The following is an 18,245-nucleotide window of genomic DNA, read 5'->3' on the forward strand; positions in this document are numbered from 1 at the left end:
TCAGCCTACATGGAATAATAAACTTTTTAATGTTGCCAATTAATGTATAATTTTCAAAATGTAAAGAACCTTGTCCAAAGTAGGAAATACCCAAATAACAGCAACTGGACCATAATTCCTCAAGAAAGCAAAACCAGACAATTCTTTTAGCATCAACAACACTAGAACCAGTTGCAGTGGCTTGAGAAGGGTGCTACAGCCCCCAAAATCTTCAGGAATCGCCAGGATTTCAAGGAAATGTGAGCTTTAGGACCCCCCACCCCCTAGAAAAATTAACTATCACTTCAAACCTGATCTAGTAGGTAGCATAATAGTTATTTTTGAGGATAGAAAGACATGAAATACAGACATTTAAAGCAAAAAGTTGCAATACATCTATACATCTATACAAAATCACAAAGGGTAACCTATAAATTGACAATTTAATAAAAGTCTTGCACTGCACCTTAATAGATAAATAAAAACTCCCACATGGATGTTTCCCAGCCAAAAGACAGTCATTGGAATCAACATCTTAGTCTTTCTGCCTCATTGCTTGCCATAGGAATCAAATTGTCACTAATAAACTTCTTCTTATGGCTATTTCTCAGGTTCATCCAGCTCTGCTTGTTTCATCAGATCCCCAATGTTCTTTTCTAGCTCATCAACTCTTTTCCCCATTTCATCAAGTAAATTAAGTCAAGGTTAACACAAAATCAAATAGTTAAAAAAGACATTTAAAAGCAGTCTGTCCCCTATTGTGCTCAACTTTCACGGGAGTGCAATTCAGGCACTGTTGAGCTTGATCGACAATTAAACAAATTAAACCAATCAGATACAGCTCTATGATTCCAGAGCTTTTGAATCAAATGGTTGTGTTGAATCAAATGACCCTTGTAGTGAAGCTGTGGCTAGAAAAATTTAGTTCCCTGTTTTGTTTGTGTAACAGATATGTCAACAGTGAAAGGAAATGCTTCCATTATCATCATTCAATTCCTGTAATTAAATTATCTTGCCATTTCTGATAGCTTTTTGTGATAGTTTCAAATGTCATCCACTACTGCTGCCAGGTCAGCCAAGGCAAGCACCGTAATCCATTAAGGCGGGAAAACCCATTGTTCACATTAGCAAATCATTGAGGGGCAAACTGCCTTTAATCAATTGGTTATGAAATCCCACCTGTATATAAAACTTGGAAGTTTCTATTTATGTGTACCAAGCAAATATTAATAACATTTTTGAAAAGGATATTTCTCACAAGGATTTGATCTGACATAGTAGCAAATTTGTCTTGCTGCAAGGAATTTGGTTATTTTGAGATGAGCGGATGTAATCAATAATTATGAAAAGCACAAACATAATTGCAGAATAATTGAAAATTTCTTTCATCTTTGATAAAAAGAATACAAGTTAACATCAAGTGTGTACTGCATCTTTGCCAAAAAGATTTTCTTAGGATTTAGTGCAACAAACTAAAACTTGAAGCAGGGGATGGCAACACAGGAAAGTGACTCAAATTTTTCACATACAGGGAGGTCCATCTGCAGCTATCAAAATTCACCTAAATCAAAAACAAATTTGGCAGACCCATATTATTAGCTAAAAAGTGTTCATAAGACCTAAAAATATCAAAATAATATTGATAAGACATCTTGTTGTTGAGTACACAGGAGACAACTAGTCATGGAGATTTAGACTGTTTCCTATAATAATGAGTTTAAACAGATCTGTTAATTTTTTTTTTCTGTTTTTGATATCGTTATGTGCTGGTTGAACCCATAAGTATCAACATGGTGTGTTGTTAATTCAGGTACCCAAAAGTATCAGATCATAAAGTAAGTTCTTACCCATTATTATCAGATGGACCCACTGTATATAAAAAGTTCAAAGGAGGGTTTGCAATCACACTGCAGAATACCAAAATTGCAAAAGTCGAAAGAAATAGCTGTTAGAAATGTTTTATCCTAACCCTTTACTGACTGGTAACACTGTGATGTCACAGCACAAAATGCAGTCAAATTGCTAAAGCATTCATTGCATCTATATCTATAAAATAAACTTTGTTTATAGCTGAAAATAGTTCAAATGGATACCGCAATTCTAAAGGCTGGTTCTCATATGGTGTAATTTGTCTTTGATTGTTGCCCAACATTGTTTGCCACCCTCACAGACAATCACAGACAATCAGCTTTTCTATCATATTTTTCATCTGCGATCATCACAGGCAATGCTTTAGGCTGATCACAGACAATGACAGGCAACCAGTTTTTATATGATGTAAGTGATTGGCATTGGTCTTCTCAGACTTCAAGAAAAACACAGACTTTTAAGATTATTTGGCACTTTTCAGGAAAAAATGGATGAAAACTTAAATCTCTGTTGCTGTATATGATGGCAACAGGCACCTTGAAGCATTGAAAAAGTGGGGGTCTAAAAGAGTGGAGAGGGGCCCAAACCAAATAAAAAGAGGCTTGACTGGTGGTTCATTTCTTAAAAGTTTGCCACCTCCCCCTCCCAGCCCTCCCCTTATCCAAAGTGTCTGGTCAAATTGTGTCCTTATGCTTTCATGTAGTCTTTTGATGATACTTACATATCCTATGACTCAGTTCAGTTCATTTCATTTTAAATTCACCTACATACAAAGACTCGAAAATTAAACATACTTTACTACAATTTGATTAACTACATAAGACAATACACACAAAATTAAAGAAAGATACACAACACTAAAGGATTTGTATGAAAGGGAATTCTTAAGGCGGAACTCTCTCAATAGCAAAGCTAATCGAGTAGAGAGCACCCCCTTTTCAGGTAGTATTTTTAGAAACTATGGGTTAATTGTGAGCTGTCTATAATACACTTTTAATAATTCTTATCAAAAAAGTAGGTTTTGAGTTTAAGACGAAAGACATTGACAGATAGTGACCTTTTAATATCTACAGGAATGACATTCCAGCACTTTGCTCCATGGTAGCGTACTGATCTGAGACTATGACTCTTCAAGACAGCCTTCCAACAATTTGATTTCATGGAAACCCTTATTGTATCTCTGAAGAAAATCTCCAATAATCTTCATGGATTGCACATGGCTTTCTTTATGGAATCATGTAACTTGGTTGTAGCCATTTAAACAAGCAAAGCAGAGTTGTGCAAAACAAAAATTTTCAATTAACATTTTGATATTGTAGCAGACAGCTGCTGATAGGGTGTTTACATTAACTTTTTTACATTGCAGGCAGTCTGAGACAATCAGGAAAATCAAAGTTCCTCAATTCCTTGAATGCATTGGAATAGATGGCAGACAGTGGTATGTAACAATCACCGACAAATTACACCATATGAAAACCATGTGACACCAGTGAAAGCCGTAAGTCTAGTTTTGATTATTTTGGTTATGACCAGAACCTTGCACTTTTAGAACAAAACCTTTAAAAAATTCCAAAAACCATGATCAGCAGGGCAAATTCAATTAGAGAATGAAGATCTTTTTAAAAAGTCTTTATATGCAATAAATATGTAACAAAAATTAACTTTAAAAAAGACTAATATTATGAAACATATCATGGTCAATTTGAAGTATAAAAAAATTTGGGTTGGGAATGTGATGTACTTACCATTTGCTGCAATAAATTTTGAACCTGCAAAAAACAAATCACAAGTAAAATGACAACTCAAAAAGTCTTTGAAATCTTCAATACAATTTTTTTAACAAGAAACAAAGGTTGAGGTTGAGTGCTCTAGTTTCTTAATGTTCTGGAAACTTCAATACTCATTGTTTCTTAAGAGTTTCTCAATTATGATTTCATGAATGATGTTATGAAATGCTTGTGACCTTTTTTATCATGTCAAGTGATTTTCTTCCGTTCTGATGCTGTATTTAGATGTGGGAAGGATATTTTTATCCCTTGTGTCTTAAGCTCTAGGCAAACAGGGCAATCATTTTCTTGGATTTTACAAAATTTTGTTGTTCTCAGTTTTATCGTGATTCAATAGTTTCTTTATTTTTTGCTTCGTGTTTCTTAATTTTTTCTGACTGTCCAGTACTCGTTTCTTATAGCCAGTTTCTTATTAAAAAAATGAGTGTAAATCTCCAAGAATTTGACCCTTGATTTAGCAGCATGTTATTCGTATTGAAGAAAAACTTTGTTGTGAACTTGTAAGTTTGTAAAACTCTTAAGGTTTTGTACAACATTATGAGTTGTGTTTTGCCATCGCAGTTTGTCCTTGTAGTATGTGTTGATTGTTGAGCGTGTTATATAAAATCTAACCGAAACTAAAGGCCCATGCATTTCATTCGCCTTTCAAAAAGTAACAAAAGTGTAACGTTATTTTGCCTGATCAGGTAACAAAGAAGTGGTTATGGCTTGTTCTAAACAGATTTATCTAAGGTGGGGACGTACCTAATTCAATCAAATTGATTGTGCAAGAATAAGAATGTGTCCAAGAAAATATTTCGATGCTGTTAACGCATCAACGTAAGATAACGTGAAAAGTAATTATTTACATACAAACAAGGTGAGATCTTGAACGTTCTTAGGGTCAGCTTGCTCGCCATCTACCACCTTGTCCGCCATGACTACTCAACACAAATGAACAACAACGGTTGTTGCGTTGTCTTTGTCGGTACCTTCATGGAACTGGTCAGCGGAAACCTTTGAATAGAGGGAGTACCGTGATTACTCGATTATAACCATAGAAATAGTAGAGCTAGAATGCGCGCTCTATTGTTCGCCTATTGTTTTCTGCGTAATACCAATGGGCAGCAAAGATGGTAGCAACATGTTGGCAAAAAGCTTTTGTGGCGTACGTTGTACACAAATAAGAAGTTATGGACTTACCGATTCTGCGTGGTGATATGAGGAGAAAAATTTCATGAAACCTTTCCAGCGCCAAAATAAAAGAAGGTAAAGGACGTTTTTACTTTTTCCATACGCCACAGCGAGTCGTTTTACGGTTTTTCTTCGTATTTTGTTTGGACTCCTTTCTTTACCAAATTTCCTTTCCTAGGGCAGCTTAGTAATTAATTATGGCTTTATTCAGTTCAAGTTCATTATTATTAGACAACCTTTAACCATTATAAATGGGTATGCGATATTATTTTTGAGTAGTACTTAATAAATTCCTCAAGTTTTTGGCCAGCAGAAACGCGGAAGTTACTGGTAAACAAAAGTGTCAACAACAGCGTGATTCAGTGTCTAGAAAGTCTTGTTGAAACTTGATGCATTCAAGACTTGGAACAAAATTTGCTTAAATTACCTTGAAATCAAATCCCAGCCGTTAGGTCTCTGATAAAATTTCGAAGTTTTGAATCAACTTTTTCCAGTTCAAATTAATATATGTAAACAGCGTTGTTGTTTTCAGGTCTCTTTGTATGCTTTCCAAATTCACTTTTTGCGTTAAGCATATCAAAGATATTGTTCATCAGAAGGATAAAGTCGCAGGTTGCTTTGCTGTCCTTAAATTCCTTCAACCCCAGATTTCTCAAAAAAGTTATTGCAGATGCCACAGAATGGCTTAAAGTCTGTGCTGCAACACTGACCTTCATTTTGTGATTCTGCCACTGAAAATCCTTTGCCTTAAGTTTATTTGCAAGATTTAGTATGTCATTTTTTGTGTTCTACAGAGTGCAAGAACATACATCCAAGATATTCTTTGTCCACCTGGGGTACAAAAGATCTTGAAGGTGGAAAAGGCATTTTTTGCAAGCTTCAGCATGTGGCAGATATCAAGAATTACAAAGATATTTTCATTAGGGTTTGATGGATATGGAAATAATGTGCAAAGGTTTTTTATATCACATCCAAGTTTCTCAGTCATGCTAACATTCTTAAGAGCACAATCAAAGATGACTGCATGAACTTTAGCTCCTCTCTCAGCAAGGAGGTTAATTGCTTCACTTATGAGCTGTTTCAATATTTTTGCATTTAGGTTATTTGTTAAAAAGTACCCAATAGGGACATACCATGGTATTTCTTCAGGTCAGTAGTTTTTCGCAACCCACCCCCCCCCCACCACCCCTGCTTATTATAATCTTGTATAAAAAACAGAATAGGAATGGAAATTTTAACCTATCTATGCATTTCCACATAAACTCATTAAATAAAGAGATATATGGTTCCGCATATTTAAGTATGTATTTACTGAAATACATAAGAATACGTTATATGCCCCCCCCCCCTTCCACCAAAATTTGTTAGGAAACTTTGCTACAATGTAAGAAATTGTAGGAAAATTTATCTTCGGCATCCGAGTAAATTCACCTATTGCACCCTCTTTGAAGAATTAATGCCACGAACCATAAGATGACTTTTAATTTGGTTTACTGCCCTCCCGATTTTATGTACCTACTGTCTGTTTGTGAACATAGTAGAAATATCATTAATGAAAATCATTTCGAATACTTAATAAAAGTATCATAGAATTTTTGGAAGATATTTTTTTTCTATTCAAATTCCTATCAAGAATAACGAGAAATACAGTACACACAACGGGCCTACTTACTTGTGTTTGTTTGACCGGGAAGCAAGTCTTTTTTAGGATTCGATCGATTCTGGCAGCCGAAAGCAGCACACGACACTACCATTTCTTTTATCAAAGTTCAATTACCATTCAAAGTTAGCAACAGTGTATTAGATTAATTAGAAATTCAAGCGCGTATACGGTGATAGGGGTAGGCTATACTGTCCGCTGTGATTTCCCGCGTATTTTTTTGCCAACTTGTTGCTACCATTTTGGTTCACCATAGTTCGCACGCGTCACGTGATAGACCACGCATTCTAGCGCTACTATTTCTATGATTATAACCCGCCTTCAGTAAATGGGGCTCTTAAAAAATAAAAGCCGCCCTTTATTTTAAAGCCGATTATAAGCCGCACCAGCAAAACCTTGCAGAGATACTTTGTTTGAAACGACGGACCAAAAACTGATAAAAAATCTGATATGATTATGTACATAAAAAAAATAATAGAAGTTAGAAGTTCAGATCGTAACATTGCTATCCCACACCTGACAGCAATGTAATATGGAAAACTATGTGCACATATTGCCCTTGTCGGTGAAGAAAATTACAAGGAATGATGACATTTGGCGAGCGGCTAATAATTTTCGTTCGTTATCATTTATGCAGTCATTCCAGGCTAAATATTTACTTTTCAGCTAATACAATAATACAATCCTAGGTCCTCCGCATTCTCTCTATTCGAAACTTACAGCGAGGCCCAGCATAGTCTTTTACAAGAACTGCCTGTCCTGTAAATCTGAATAACAACGAAATATCGACGAGCTTTCTCAAGTCTCTTGAGCTGAGCAGCTAGCATCCTTAAATCGTAATAGCCTTAACACGTACAAGTGCTTCTCCACACGTCTCACATTTCCCTATGTTCCCAACGTATATCTGCTTGAATCTCTATGTATCTACCAAAATTCAACTTGCCAATTTGAATATATACGTATTCCTACATTCTGTTGTTGCCACAGCAGCTATTTATGGTAAAGCAATATCATCTTCTATCAATACAATAACGGGAAGTAATCTGATACGTCAATGCACAAAATGGAAATACAACGTTAATAGCAGCGATCGAATGGTAACATGAACACATGGTGTCTAATCATCTTTTTGAGAATTATCTTATTATCTTTATCATTTTGAGTGTTAATTTCTAAATGCTTATGGTGACAAAGATGCGATTACATGTGTGGGGCAACATAACAAAGAAATACAGGTAAACAACTGTGACTAACACGAGAATGAATGATATGGATGAAAGTATTATTAGACCAGGTTCATTTTGAGGTGGTTGCCACCTTTAATTGAAGAAGTTGATGTGGTTATTTTCAAGTACCCACATATATAGGGATTTACAGAAGTGATGGTGAACGGTGATCTGCTGGGACCTAAGGGATTAAGGCGAGGGGCGATTCACTCGTTGCAAGTAGCGTACGAGATTTTGCCTAAAACAAAAGGTTTTCTGGGAATTTTCAGATAAAACAATTGGATTTTCGCAAAAGATGTACGAGATTTTCTTAGAGTGATTTGTCTCTCGGGTTAAAGTTGAGGTGAAACAGTAAGCACTCAGATGTTATGCCTCTGCGGAGGAGAAAATTTAATATTTTCTTTTGGATACAACACAAGTTACATTGATGTCCTAAAAACTTTGGAACACATATTCCTTCTTGCAAATTCTAACACATTTCAACTTTGGCTTATATACAAATCTTTTTGGAATAACATTCTATAAAAAACGACATTACCCTCCCACTCTGTAATAGCTGGCGCCGCCACTGGCTAAATGTATCTTGATTCACGTTTATTACAACATATTTTATAATACATTAACTGTTGTATATTTAGTAGCTCTTCTCCATCCGTTGGAGTAGGGGCGGATCCAGAGCAAATTTGAGAGTACGCTGTACACAGCAATTTTCGGAATAAACAACATAACTTTGAGGTAATCCTGAAAGCAGATTAGCCTGTCAGTTTCAGAATCTTTTTCATTTGGTTCTCATTCTTCAAAAGGGGCGCACAATTTCAAAAAAGGGGCACCAGACTTGCTTCAACTTGTTGAGGGAGGGGCAACTGCCACTTGTTGGAGTATGTTAAGGTAGACCTAGCGGCACAATTATTGTTCTCAGTGTCCCTTCCTTTTTTCAGCTACTGCAATAGAGTGTATGCATACACTCGCAAACTTGAACCCTCGCAGTAGCATTTGACCTTTTCTATTTAACGTTTGAAAGATCTTGACGCTTTGCTTCCTGCGACCATGTACTTTTTTCCCCTGTTGTCATTGCCCAAACTTGGTACTAGAACGATTTTACTCTTGCTGTTTATAACTTCGAATGCCTTCTTTTGATGACAATTGCATATATGATTGATGGAAGGCCGATGCTTAACTTTATCGACAATGAATGTATTGAATTTTGTGCTACTTGTAAGCATGTTTCTGAAATGCTGATTCTTTTCCATTTCTTACTTCATCCAGCGAAAGGTTATTGGAGGCTGTCAAGGAAACTTTTTGTTTCTCTGCTGTCCACTGGCACCATAGGCTTTACCATATAGTGAGTCTGGTACCAAGGGTACATAGGCTTAAACTAACAGATAAGTACATCGTATCTTCACTAAATCTATAGCATAAAATTGTACCAGTGATAGCTTTAGCTATCTCATCCTCTCGCTGACCACAGATTCCCATACATTTTTAATGAAATGTGTCTTTGATATATCATTTTTTCGAAAAACCAAAAGAGGCTTTCTTTGTTGCTAGCATGGAATTGACACATTCAGACTTATTTGTGTAGACCCGTTCTGTTTTACCTTCGATGTCACTTGGCATTCCACTTTTCTCGCAGGCATCCTGGATAACTTTGCGTAGGGCTGGCTTTCCTGCTCTTTCAGATATGCATGAAAATTCGATTTGTATACTGACAAATCTTCAACTATAAAAATTTCTCTATCCAGCTGTGCTAGTTTGCTTCTGTTAGCTTTACCATTAGATCTTTTTTGTTTTTTGCTTCTACAAGACCATCCTTTCCAGAAACAATATTCAGCATATTGTCTTTGCCTCCGCCTTTCACCCCAATTACAGTTTGTGTAAATGTGTCTTGTATATCGCAACATTACTGCTTCGCTGAAAGTATTTTTGCATGCATTATGCAAAGCCTGCTCTCCATCGGTGTCCAATAAATGCAGCACTTTGCCAAGAATAAGGGAGGTTTTCAGATTTGGATTCAATGAGTCGATGTCTGTATGTCAATGATGTTACCTCAATTTCCCAAAGTTAAACATAGGGTTCACAGATACAGGTTTACTCTAACACAACTTTGGATAGTTTACTTTTATGTAGTAGCAGTTCTTCTTGAGTGGAAAACCTTTTTTGTTTATTTTCTAGGTGTTTTATTTTGTTAAATGATATGATGTATTTTCTAGCTTGGTTAGCTTGGTATTTTGTTACTCTCAAGCTAATTTTATTTATTTTTATAGTTATTGATATCTTTTCTGAACCAAACTGTTTATAAAAATTGAGTAGAAATAAGCAAGTATTTTCTGTTAATGTAATGTTGCGTTTCTAAACGAGGCGTTTTCCGGCGTTCTAGAGGGTATGGCCTCAAAAGGTTTTCGGGCACATCCATTTCAGCCCCTCTGCGCGGTCCCTGCGCAGATAACGGTAGACCTCCTTCAGAGCGACGTAAATCAAACAGAATGCCCATATTTGACAAAACCCACAAATCACTAGGAAAATCGCTTTGGAGCAATACAATGCCATCATCTCCAAGCTATTCGTTTTAGGCCAATAAAGCTTCTACTTCATTTTTGGGTTTACTTCTTTCTCTAGAATGGCTGGCATATGATAAATCTATGATTTGCCTCTTTGACCTTGGTACATCTCCGTAATCGTAGTCTATATTAATGACAGTTAGTTACTTCAACGTAATACGACCAATGTTGGTTTTTTCACTTGGACAGATAGCTTGGTGTACACTGTACAGCATCCAATGTCCTTTTTTTCAACGGATGAAATCGGAATCTCCTTTTGTTGTGTCTAGCGTTCCCATGAGCCAGAACAACAAATTGAACTTCTTCAATGTTTCCGCATATTGCTCGACTAACGAAGTACTGAAGCATTATCGTGTCACCTACGCTTATCGAGTCATTCAATTTTGTCATCTGCGCCTAAGAAATACATAAGGTTCAGAACGAACCCCAAATCGTTTTTCCTTCGGTTAACCATAAGATACATGCAGTCTTCTTGAAGCTTTGATTTTTTCGAGCTTTTTCTTGCAATGTGACGCTTTCATCCTATGAGTTATTTTTAATGTAAACTGTTTATCATTTTACTTCATGGCAAATTCTGAAAACCCCGTTAAGATCACTCTTCACATCATTTGTGGTATCTTTCTTGCTCTTGAGCAATTGGACATGAGCAATGCCAGTGCTCCTTCACTCTAACTTCCTCGAAACCTGAAAGTATGCTATGTGACATGGTCCCCATTGGTCCTGGCACATTTTTTCCCATGTTACGGGAACATTTAATGCATCATTTATGCTTGGTACGTTGTTTGTGATCTGCCCCAATATTTCCTGGTTATCGCCTAAATTAGTTTCTTCATCTTCATTGACCGACGATTGGCATCGCATTTCTATTTGATGATCAACTGTTTATCGATCCTTTATAGATAAAAAATACAGAACATTTTTCAAGAAATTTTCACTGCTGGGGAAAATTTGCAAACCATAGAAAACAAGCACTTCTTTATTTATTCGAAACCATAGAAAATCAAGCACAGCTAGGGAAAAAATTAAGAAAAAACTGTGTAATGCCAACCTCAGCCAACCTCAGACTTACACTGTCACTCATCCTTAAACTGTTAAGGGATCAGGGGTCCAGTTACCTTGGGTACCAAAGCCACGTAAACTCGCGCTCAGAAATTGAAGATAGAAACGGCAAGTGGAGGAGTGTCTTTCTGAGAAGAGTGAAAAGTGGCTCTTGGCTAACCCTTTTTCTCAGATAGACCCTCCCCGTTTCCAACTCTTATCTTCTATTTCCATTCACGAATTTATGTGGCTATGATACCGAATTTATGTGGTAGGATCCAGTTTGTTATTTGAGTATTGTGGCTAAGTAAAAGGAGCACATGTCCATTCGAGTAATGTGGCTAAATAAAAGGAGCACAGCATCGCCATAGAGTTATATGTAATGTTTCTGATAAAAGCAATGTACTATGACATCGTAGCGTGAGTAGAAAGGAATAATTTGAGTTGGATATAATGAGATATGCCGTCATCCTTTTTCACAGGACCGGAAAAAAGTGTGATACAATAGGGGATACAATATAAATCTAATCCATAAATTGCAAAGAAAGTACAAAGTCAAGATATACATATAATGCCATTAAAAAGTTTATTTGAAAAAACAACAGAGGTCAATGGAAATCGCCAGGGCCCCAAACTACTGGGGAATTTCTGTGATTTTGGCTCTCGCTCCTGGAAGGCATTGGGCCTACTGGAGAACTTTTCCCAGTAATTTCACTGTTAAAAAGATGCTCTAGGAAAATATTATGTCCCAGCAACCTCAGAATCAAAAGAGATGCTAAGATGATTACCATCTTCGCAGTCGATTGCCTCTAATTTTGTAGATGCAGATCTAAAATTTGCTTCTTCAAAGGACCGATCCCATTGTTACGTCACAGATGTTGCTACACGCAATGCATTCTGGTAGTTGTAGTTACGCGCGCCGTTGCTATCCACTTTGTTCACTGTGTTTCTCACTGCTTCGCCCGTTATCAGAGTATTTATGTCAAAATCATGAATGGAAATATTGAAAATTATGAGATTTTATTGAAAAGAACATCTCTAGTTTTTTTTCAATGGAGCAACATTGGAACGTTGTTAGGCCTATTGATACAGAGAGCGGGCCTAAAAACGCAACAGTGGGAAAAGAGGGTTTACAAGTTGTGTGCCAGAATGTTTCAGCAACAGTCGTATGAATCGGGATTTATCCTTTTACACTATTTCTAATGGTAAAAATAAGGAAAAAACTTTGCCGAAAACACCCTGGTTGCATATGATCTCCAGGAAGGATTTCAACCCCACTGCAGCACAAAGGTTGAATTCTGACATGCAACATGTAAACCCTGCTCTCTGCATTTCACTGGTGAACGTACATAATAAATGCACCAACCATTGTTCTGAAAATTCGAAAGAGGAAGCCCTTTAATGAAAGGGCAACTTTACGCTCAAGAAAGAGAAGTCCTTCAAAGCTTTTTCTTAAAATTGGAAAATATTTTGCCAATGGACCCAATAATTTTCCCATACCCCACTGCCTTTCCCTTTGTTTACCTTCAGTAGTCTTATCAAATACAAAGTTGTTGTACTTGAAACGTTTTAATGGCTGGTGTCCTGTTGGAGGAACGTTCAATCTTTGCCCAACCTGGGTACATTTCAAATCCCCCAGGCACGGCACCACTAGGGGGGCTTGGGTGGCTTGAGCCCCCCACTTTTTCAAAAATAGACATTTTTAACCGTTTTTTTATTATTTTTTATTTAAAGTGTGAAATATAAAGAGAAAAAACTGGTTATTTGATCTATTTCCTAACTTATTTAGGTTTATTCCTTTTATTTGTCTATTATTTGCATCAATTCAAGATAGCCTTCTGTTTCATTCCAATGTCTTCATTTTCGATGCGTAAACATGGCCTACTGAAAATGCTTGGGATAAAGAAGATGAATATTCCTGTTCAGGACGTAAAATTCTCTCAGTCAATACAACAGCTTTTTGTATATCACATCGATGCGTAATCAACGTATCTCACATATTTCATGGATGCATGACCTCTTGCCTTCACTAAGTTTTGACAGCTTTAAATGTGGGTTTTACCAACTTCGTCCAACCACCTTTATCATCTGACAACTTGTCAACATGTAAGCCCACTTCTTCAAATTCAACGACATCAATTAGTTTCTCTCATCTTCTGGTGTCGCTCCATTGACAGCACTGTCAGTAGCACCTGTGCCCATGCAAGTTTTGCAAAATTAAGGATGTCCTTTTTCATAAATCTCTTTGATTTTCAATATTTCCGTTCATGATTTTGACATAAATACTTTGATAACGTGGCGGAGCAGTGAGAAACAAAGTGAACAATACGGATAGTAACGGCGGGCTCAACTACAACTACCAGAATGCATTGCGTGTGGCAACACCGGTGACGTAATAATGGGATCGGTTTGATTTCATCAACACTTTCGATTGCAAGATGGATTTTCATAGTTTGCAGTATTGATGACTTTACCATATTTTCAGCAAGGCGTCTCCATATCCAATGCGCTGCGGACTCGTCCATTTTCATTTCCATTCCCCCCTAACGATTCATCAATCACATGGCTGTCAATGACAATCCACTTCTTAAAGACTCATTGCTAACAATGGGCCTTTGCGAGCGTGGCGATGGTCCAAACAATAAACTTACTTCGGATTAACCAAAATTGATTTCAGACAGTGTAAAAATGCATTATGGGATGCTTGCGTAGCGCAATGGCAAAGAAACTGCAAAGAACATAGGGCCCCAAGAGAGTTCTAAAGTGTGACGTCATCGAAATCCTATTTTTATAATTTTTGAATTTTAACCACATAACATAAAAGATCACCATGAAATACTTTCAAATATGCCAAATTGGCCAAATTTGTCTAAAATCGGTTGAGATGCGGCCAATGAAAGATTTAAAGTTTGCTAACGAATCACTGTTATTTTGGCGCTGTTCATAAAATTATGAACAGAGACTAAAATACAGATATTTGCTGGGGAAAGAGCCAGTGCACATGTAGCCATATTTCAGCTAATCCAAAACAGATTTGACTAATTTTGCATAGTTAGAGGTATTTCAAGGTGTTCTTTCAGGTTATGGGATCCAAATTAAAAAATTCTAAAAGTATATTTTTGTGACGTCATCACTTTAGAACTCTATGGCTATGTGCGAAGAAGGAATCTGGTACATAATAGAGAGGTTTAGATTCAGAACGAGGACGAAAACGCGAACGAATTCTAATCGCAAGGGCTTCTGGGAGCTGATCGTTCTCGTTCTCTCCTTGAACACTGTTTAGATCTTTTCGAGAGAAAATACGCATCCAACGAAAACAAACATGGCCAATGATGATATATTTCTCGCAGCGATGTCTCTCTACAATGATAATATTATTGAAAAAGAAAAATTTTTATTGCTTGTTGCAGAGCGTAAAGAGACAGCCTTTGTATTTCCTTATTGGAAATACCCACGATTCTCGCTTTGTTGTGTAAATGAGGATGAATGCCTATCTGATTTTAGGTTCGAGAAAAACGATCCACCCCGTCTTGTAAATGTGGTGAGAATACCTGACAGAATCATACCTCAGGATCTGACAGGCTCTTCAAATGGCGAATGAGAGAGGGTGGGTGGTGGTGGTGGAATGAAAATGTAATGGGGATAAAGTACTATAATATGAAATAATGATAATGTTCATGCCGTTCGGTAAAAGTAGTAGACAAATCTGGTGTTGCAGAACACTTCTGTAGCCCAGAAAAAACCATCAATGACTTTACTGTAACACCTTTACTGAAACTCAACGACAAACGAGAGTCTCCGACGAGCCAAAGAACAATACCTCATTGGCCTAGCAAACACTCTCACACCGAACGGCAAGAACAGTACTTCATATTATAGTACTTCATCCCCATTACATTTTCATTCTACCACCACCGCCCTCCCTCTCTCATTCGCCACCCTTCCCTCCTCCACCACTGCGCTGCATTCACACCATTCCACATCAGCTAATCCGACACCACCATCGCCTCTTTCAAATGTGTACATTTTTAGCCCGTTAACTTTTGCTCTGATGAAGCCCCGTATGCCGGGGCGAAATATTAGTCTTCACTGATTTACGTGTATTTGCTGTTTTTCATTCTCGGCGTGTTGCGGTGTTTCTTATTTGCTACATTTCTCTTCAGATGTTAACGTTTCCAATCGCCAGTGAAGGAAGATAGCAATAACTCTACAAAAAATTGATTACCGTAAAAGCTCTATTAAGCCCCCTCTCTATTAAGCCCCCTCTTTCTATTTTCCAAGTTTTCCTGTTCTAGGTTTAAGGAAAAGACCATCCCTTTCTCAGATGTCTTCCGAATGAGCTTGAGTACACCTGACAGTGTTGTCGGGATTGTCTAAACTCCGGCCCGCGGGCCAACTCCGGCCTGCGGGCCAACAGCTTTGGGCATTGCACATTGAGACACTCTCATAATTTTTTAATTTTAATTTTTGCGGCTCTGGTACCCAGGGTATTGTTTCGTTTGCAAAAGCTGCAAAACAGTGCTGCTAGGCTTGTTACAAACAGCTGTTTCGACGCACCCAGCCAACCACTTTTTAGAAAACTTGGGTGGAAGACTATAAAAGAACTAATCGAAACGAAATCCAAAACGAACTTGCTCCTCAATACCTACGCAATTTGTTGACAAAAAGCTCACAATATGCCCCATATAGTTTGCGTAACACTCTAACTGACCTCAGGTTGCCAAAGAAAAGCACCACAACGGGTCAGAAGTGTTTTTCTTTCGGAGGTGCTCAGCTTTGGAACAGCCTTTCAGCCACCCTGGGTACCAGCCACACTATATAAAATAATGTGAGTCTGGTACCCAGGGTACCTTTCAGCCGACTGAAAACAAGCAACCTCCCTAAGGATCTTTAAAAATCTTATTTGAGGTATTTTAAAATTTTGGTTTTTGTTTTTGTTTTAGTTTTGTTTTCTAATATCAGGCTATTTATTCTATATACCTTATTTTACGTTATTTTATAAGCAATGTTTGATTGTAAGTAAAAAAGCTTTTTTAAAAAATCAAAAATTTGAAATCATTTATGTAGTATGTAATGTAGATGGAGGGCCCCTTGAAAATCAGCTTTTCCGCTGAAAATCACCCTCCCTAAATAATTCAAATGAATTTAAATGAATGAATCCCTTTAACATCTAGCCAGCATCATGTTCCTAAATGTTATCATCGCCCTCCCTTTTTCTCTCATCCACCATTCCAAAACTTATTTCATGAAATTAAGCGCATGAAAATAGATTTTACGAATATAGAATCTAACAAGAAATAATAGACCTGCCTATTTTATCTCTATATTAGCCTGGTAAGTATGAGATCCGAACTCATACTTACCTTACTAACTCAGTGGCCCCCGGAGAAAATCCATATTTTTTTTCTGGCCGCTCAAAGCAATTAAGAACCCCTGGTCTAAAACCTGCAAGGAGATAACAAACTGACAGTGCCCTAGAAGATACTTGCAGCCTTCAGGGATTCGTCAGTGTGAATTAAACTGAAGATTAAAGGAAGAAAAAAAGAGCTTTCATTCGAAAAAGCAAGATGCAGGTGTTGATCTCCAGATTCTGTTGTTTCCACCTGCACCTGTGTCTCTCAGTCAGTACAACAGATGATGCCATCAGAAGGACTGTCTGTTAGGACTAAATTGTAGGATGCCACAAGTGACAATCGATGGCTTCGGTGAACTATCGCCTTCATCACTACACCTTTTCGATATCCGCGCACATAATTTGCATAAAGAGACTGGGGCAAGAATTTGTGTGACAAATTGCCATGGGCCTATGTTTTCATATCGATGCAGCGTTTACGGGAGACCTATCACTTCTCGAATTTATTTCAAAAATATTCGAAACTTTTTGAATTTGATTCTTAAACACCTATCGCAGTCTTTAATCTCGAAAAAAGCTTTTAAAAGCTTTTGTCAAGTATCATGCACTTACAGGCTACGTAGGGTAAGGCCGGTTTCGAAGACGGTCAATGAATTTGCGCCGCCCTTTCGTGCAGAAATAGAAACAGCCGGCTAAAACTTTGGAGAAAACAGGTTTGCGACATTCATGAAGGGTTGATGAATAATGATTGCCCAATGCTTACCCTCATTTCGCCACTTCACTTTTCCAGGGTCCACGCCACCGGGGGGCCGAAGGGACTGGAGGGGCTATGCCTCCCCCCACTTTTTGCGAAGTAAGTAGTTTTAAAGCTGCAGTAAAAAGGGGAAGCCTTGGTCCCTTACTTTTGCTAGCCTTGGCCTCCCACCTTCAAATTTGTGGCGTAGGCCCTGTTTTCTGAGTTTCATGCTGTTCTGCGCTGCGATATTTGCATCTGCTTCCTCTGCTCCTTCCATAACTGGGGCAATGTTTTAATAATCAACGAAAGCTCTGGAATCTAATTCCTAATTTTCCCCCGTAATTTTGAGTCCTCTCAAACTCAGAAACAGTGATATAGTGGTGGGGGCTCAAGGGGGGGGGGCAAAGCCCCCTTGTTAAAATTTTCGAAAAAAGTAGGGGGTGCAGATCCCTCGTCATTTGTGCTTGGACATAGCCAATAATCATGTAACGCAAAGAAAGCTGTGAAGAATTGTTACTTCACCACAGGTCAGCTACTGACGATTAAACCAGAAAATGAAAAGAGAACAAATGACAGATTTAAACGCATTGCAAACTCTATACACAAAGTTTGAGATACATAGATAGAAAATTCCTATTTTGTTGACACAAGAGAATATGTGTCAATTCAAACCCTCTCAAATCTGCCCTCTCAAACAATCAATGTACCTGACTGCTCAACCAGTGATCGGAAAAAACATCAACGTTCGTCATGTTCAAATTGCCATTATTACATGACCAGAACAACTTAGAAATTTCATAGAGCCCCCCCCCCCCTTGTTAAAATTTTACGACTACATCCCTGCTCAGGAAACTTTTGAGCTCTTT

At 37.6% G+C, this 18,245-nt stretch overlaps 1 protein-coding gene across 1 annotated transcript; it reads right to left on the reverse strand.

The window, feature by feature from the left end:
• Nucleotides 1-350: 350 nt before the first annotated feature.
• Nucleotides 351-4,620, reverse strand: LOC135690923 (uncharacterized). The gene is made up of 4 exons (XM_065208620.2): nt 4,488-4,620; nt 3,594-3,617; nt 1,231-1,273; nt 351-668 (listed from the first exon to the last, which is right to left on the reverse strand). The coding sequence occupies exons 1-4, from the start codon at nt 4,551-4,553 to the stop codon at nt 580-582; spliced, it is 222 nt and encodes a 73-aa protein (XP_065064692.1). The 5' UTR covers nt 4,554-4,620; the 3' UTR covers nt 351-579.
• Between the last annotated feature and the right edge of the window lie 13,625 nt (nt 4,621-18,245).

The sequence above is a fragment of the Rhopilema esculentum genome, chromosome 4 (assembly GCF_057945365.1).
Source record: "Rhopilema esculentum isolate cy_ngs chromosome 4, ASM5794536v1, whole genome shotgun sequence".
Classification (NCBI taxonomy): Eukaryota; Metazoa; Cnidaria; class Scyphozoa; order Rhizostomeae; family Rhizostomatidae; genus Rhopilema; species Rhopilema esculentum.

What these genes read in the sequence shown, in the direction of transcription:
- LOC135690923 (XM_065208620.2), bottom strand. Translation starts at nt 4,553, where the DNA reads ATGGCGGACAAGGTGGTAGATGGCGAGCAAGCTGACCCTAAGAACGTT. An exon ending in TTCAAGATCTCACCTTGTTT is followed by an intron (nt 3,618 to 4,487) that starts GTATGTAAATAA and finishes TGTTTTTTGCAG; the next exon opens with GTTCAAAATTTATTGCAGCA. An exon ending in AAAATTTATTGCAGCAAATG is followed by an intron (nt 1,274 to 3,593) that starts GTAAGTACATCA and finishes AATTCCTTGCAG; the next exon opens with CAAGACAAATTTGCTACTAT.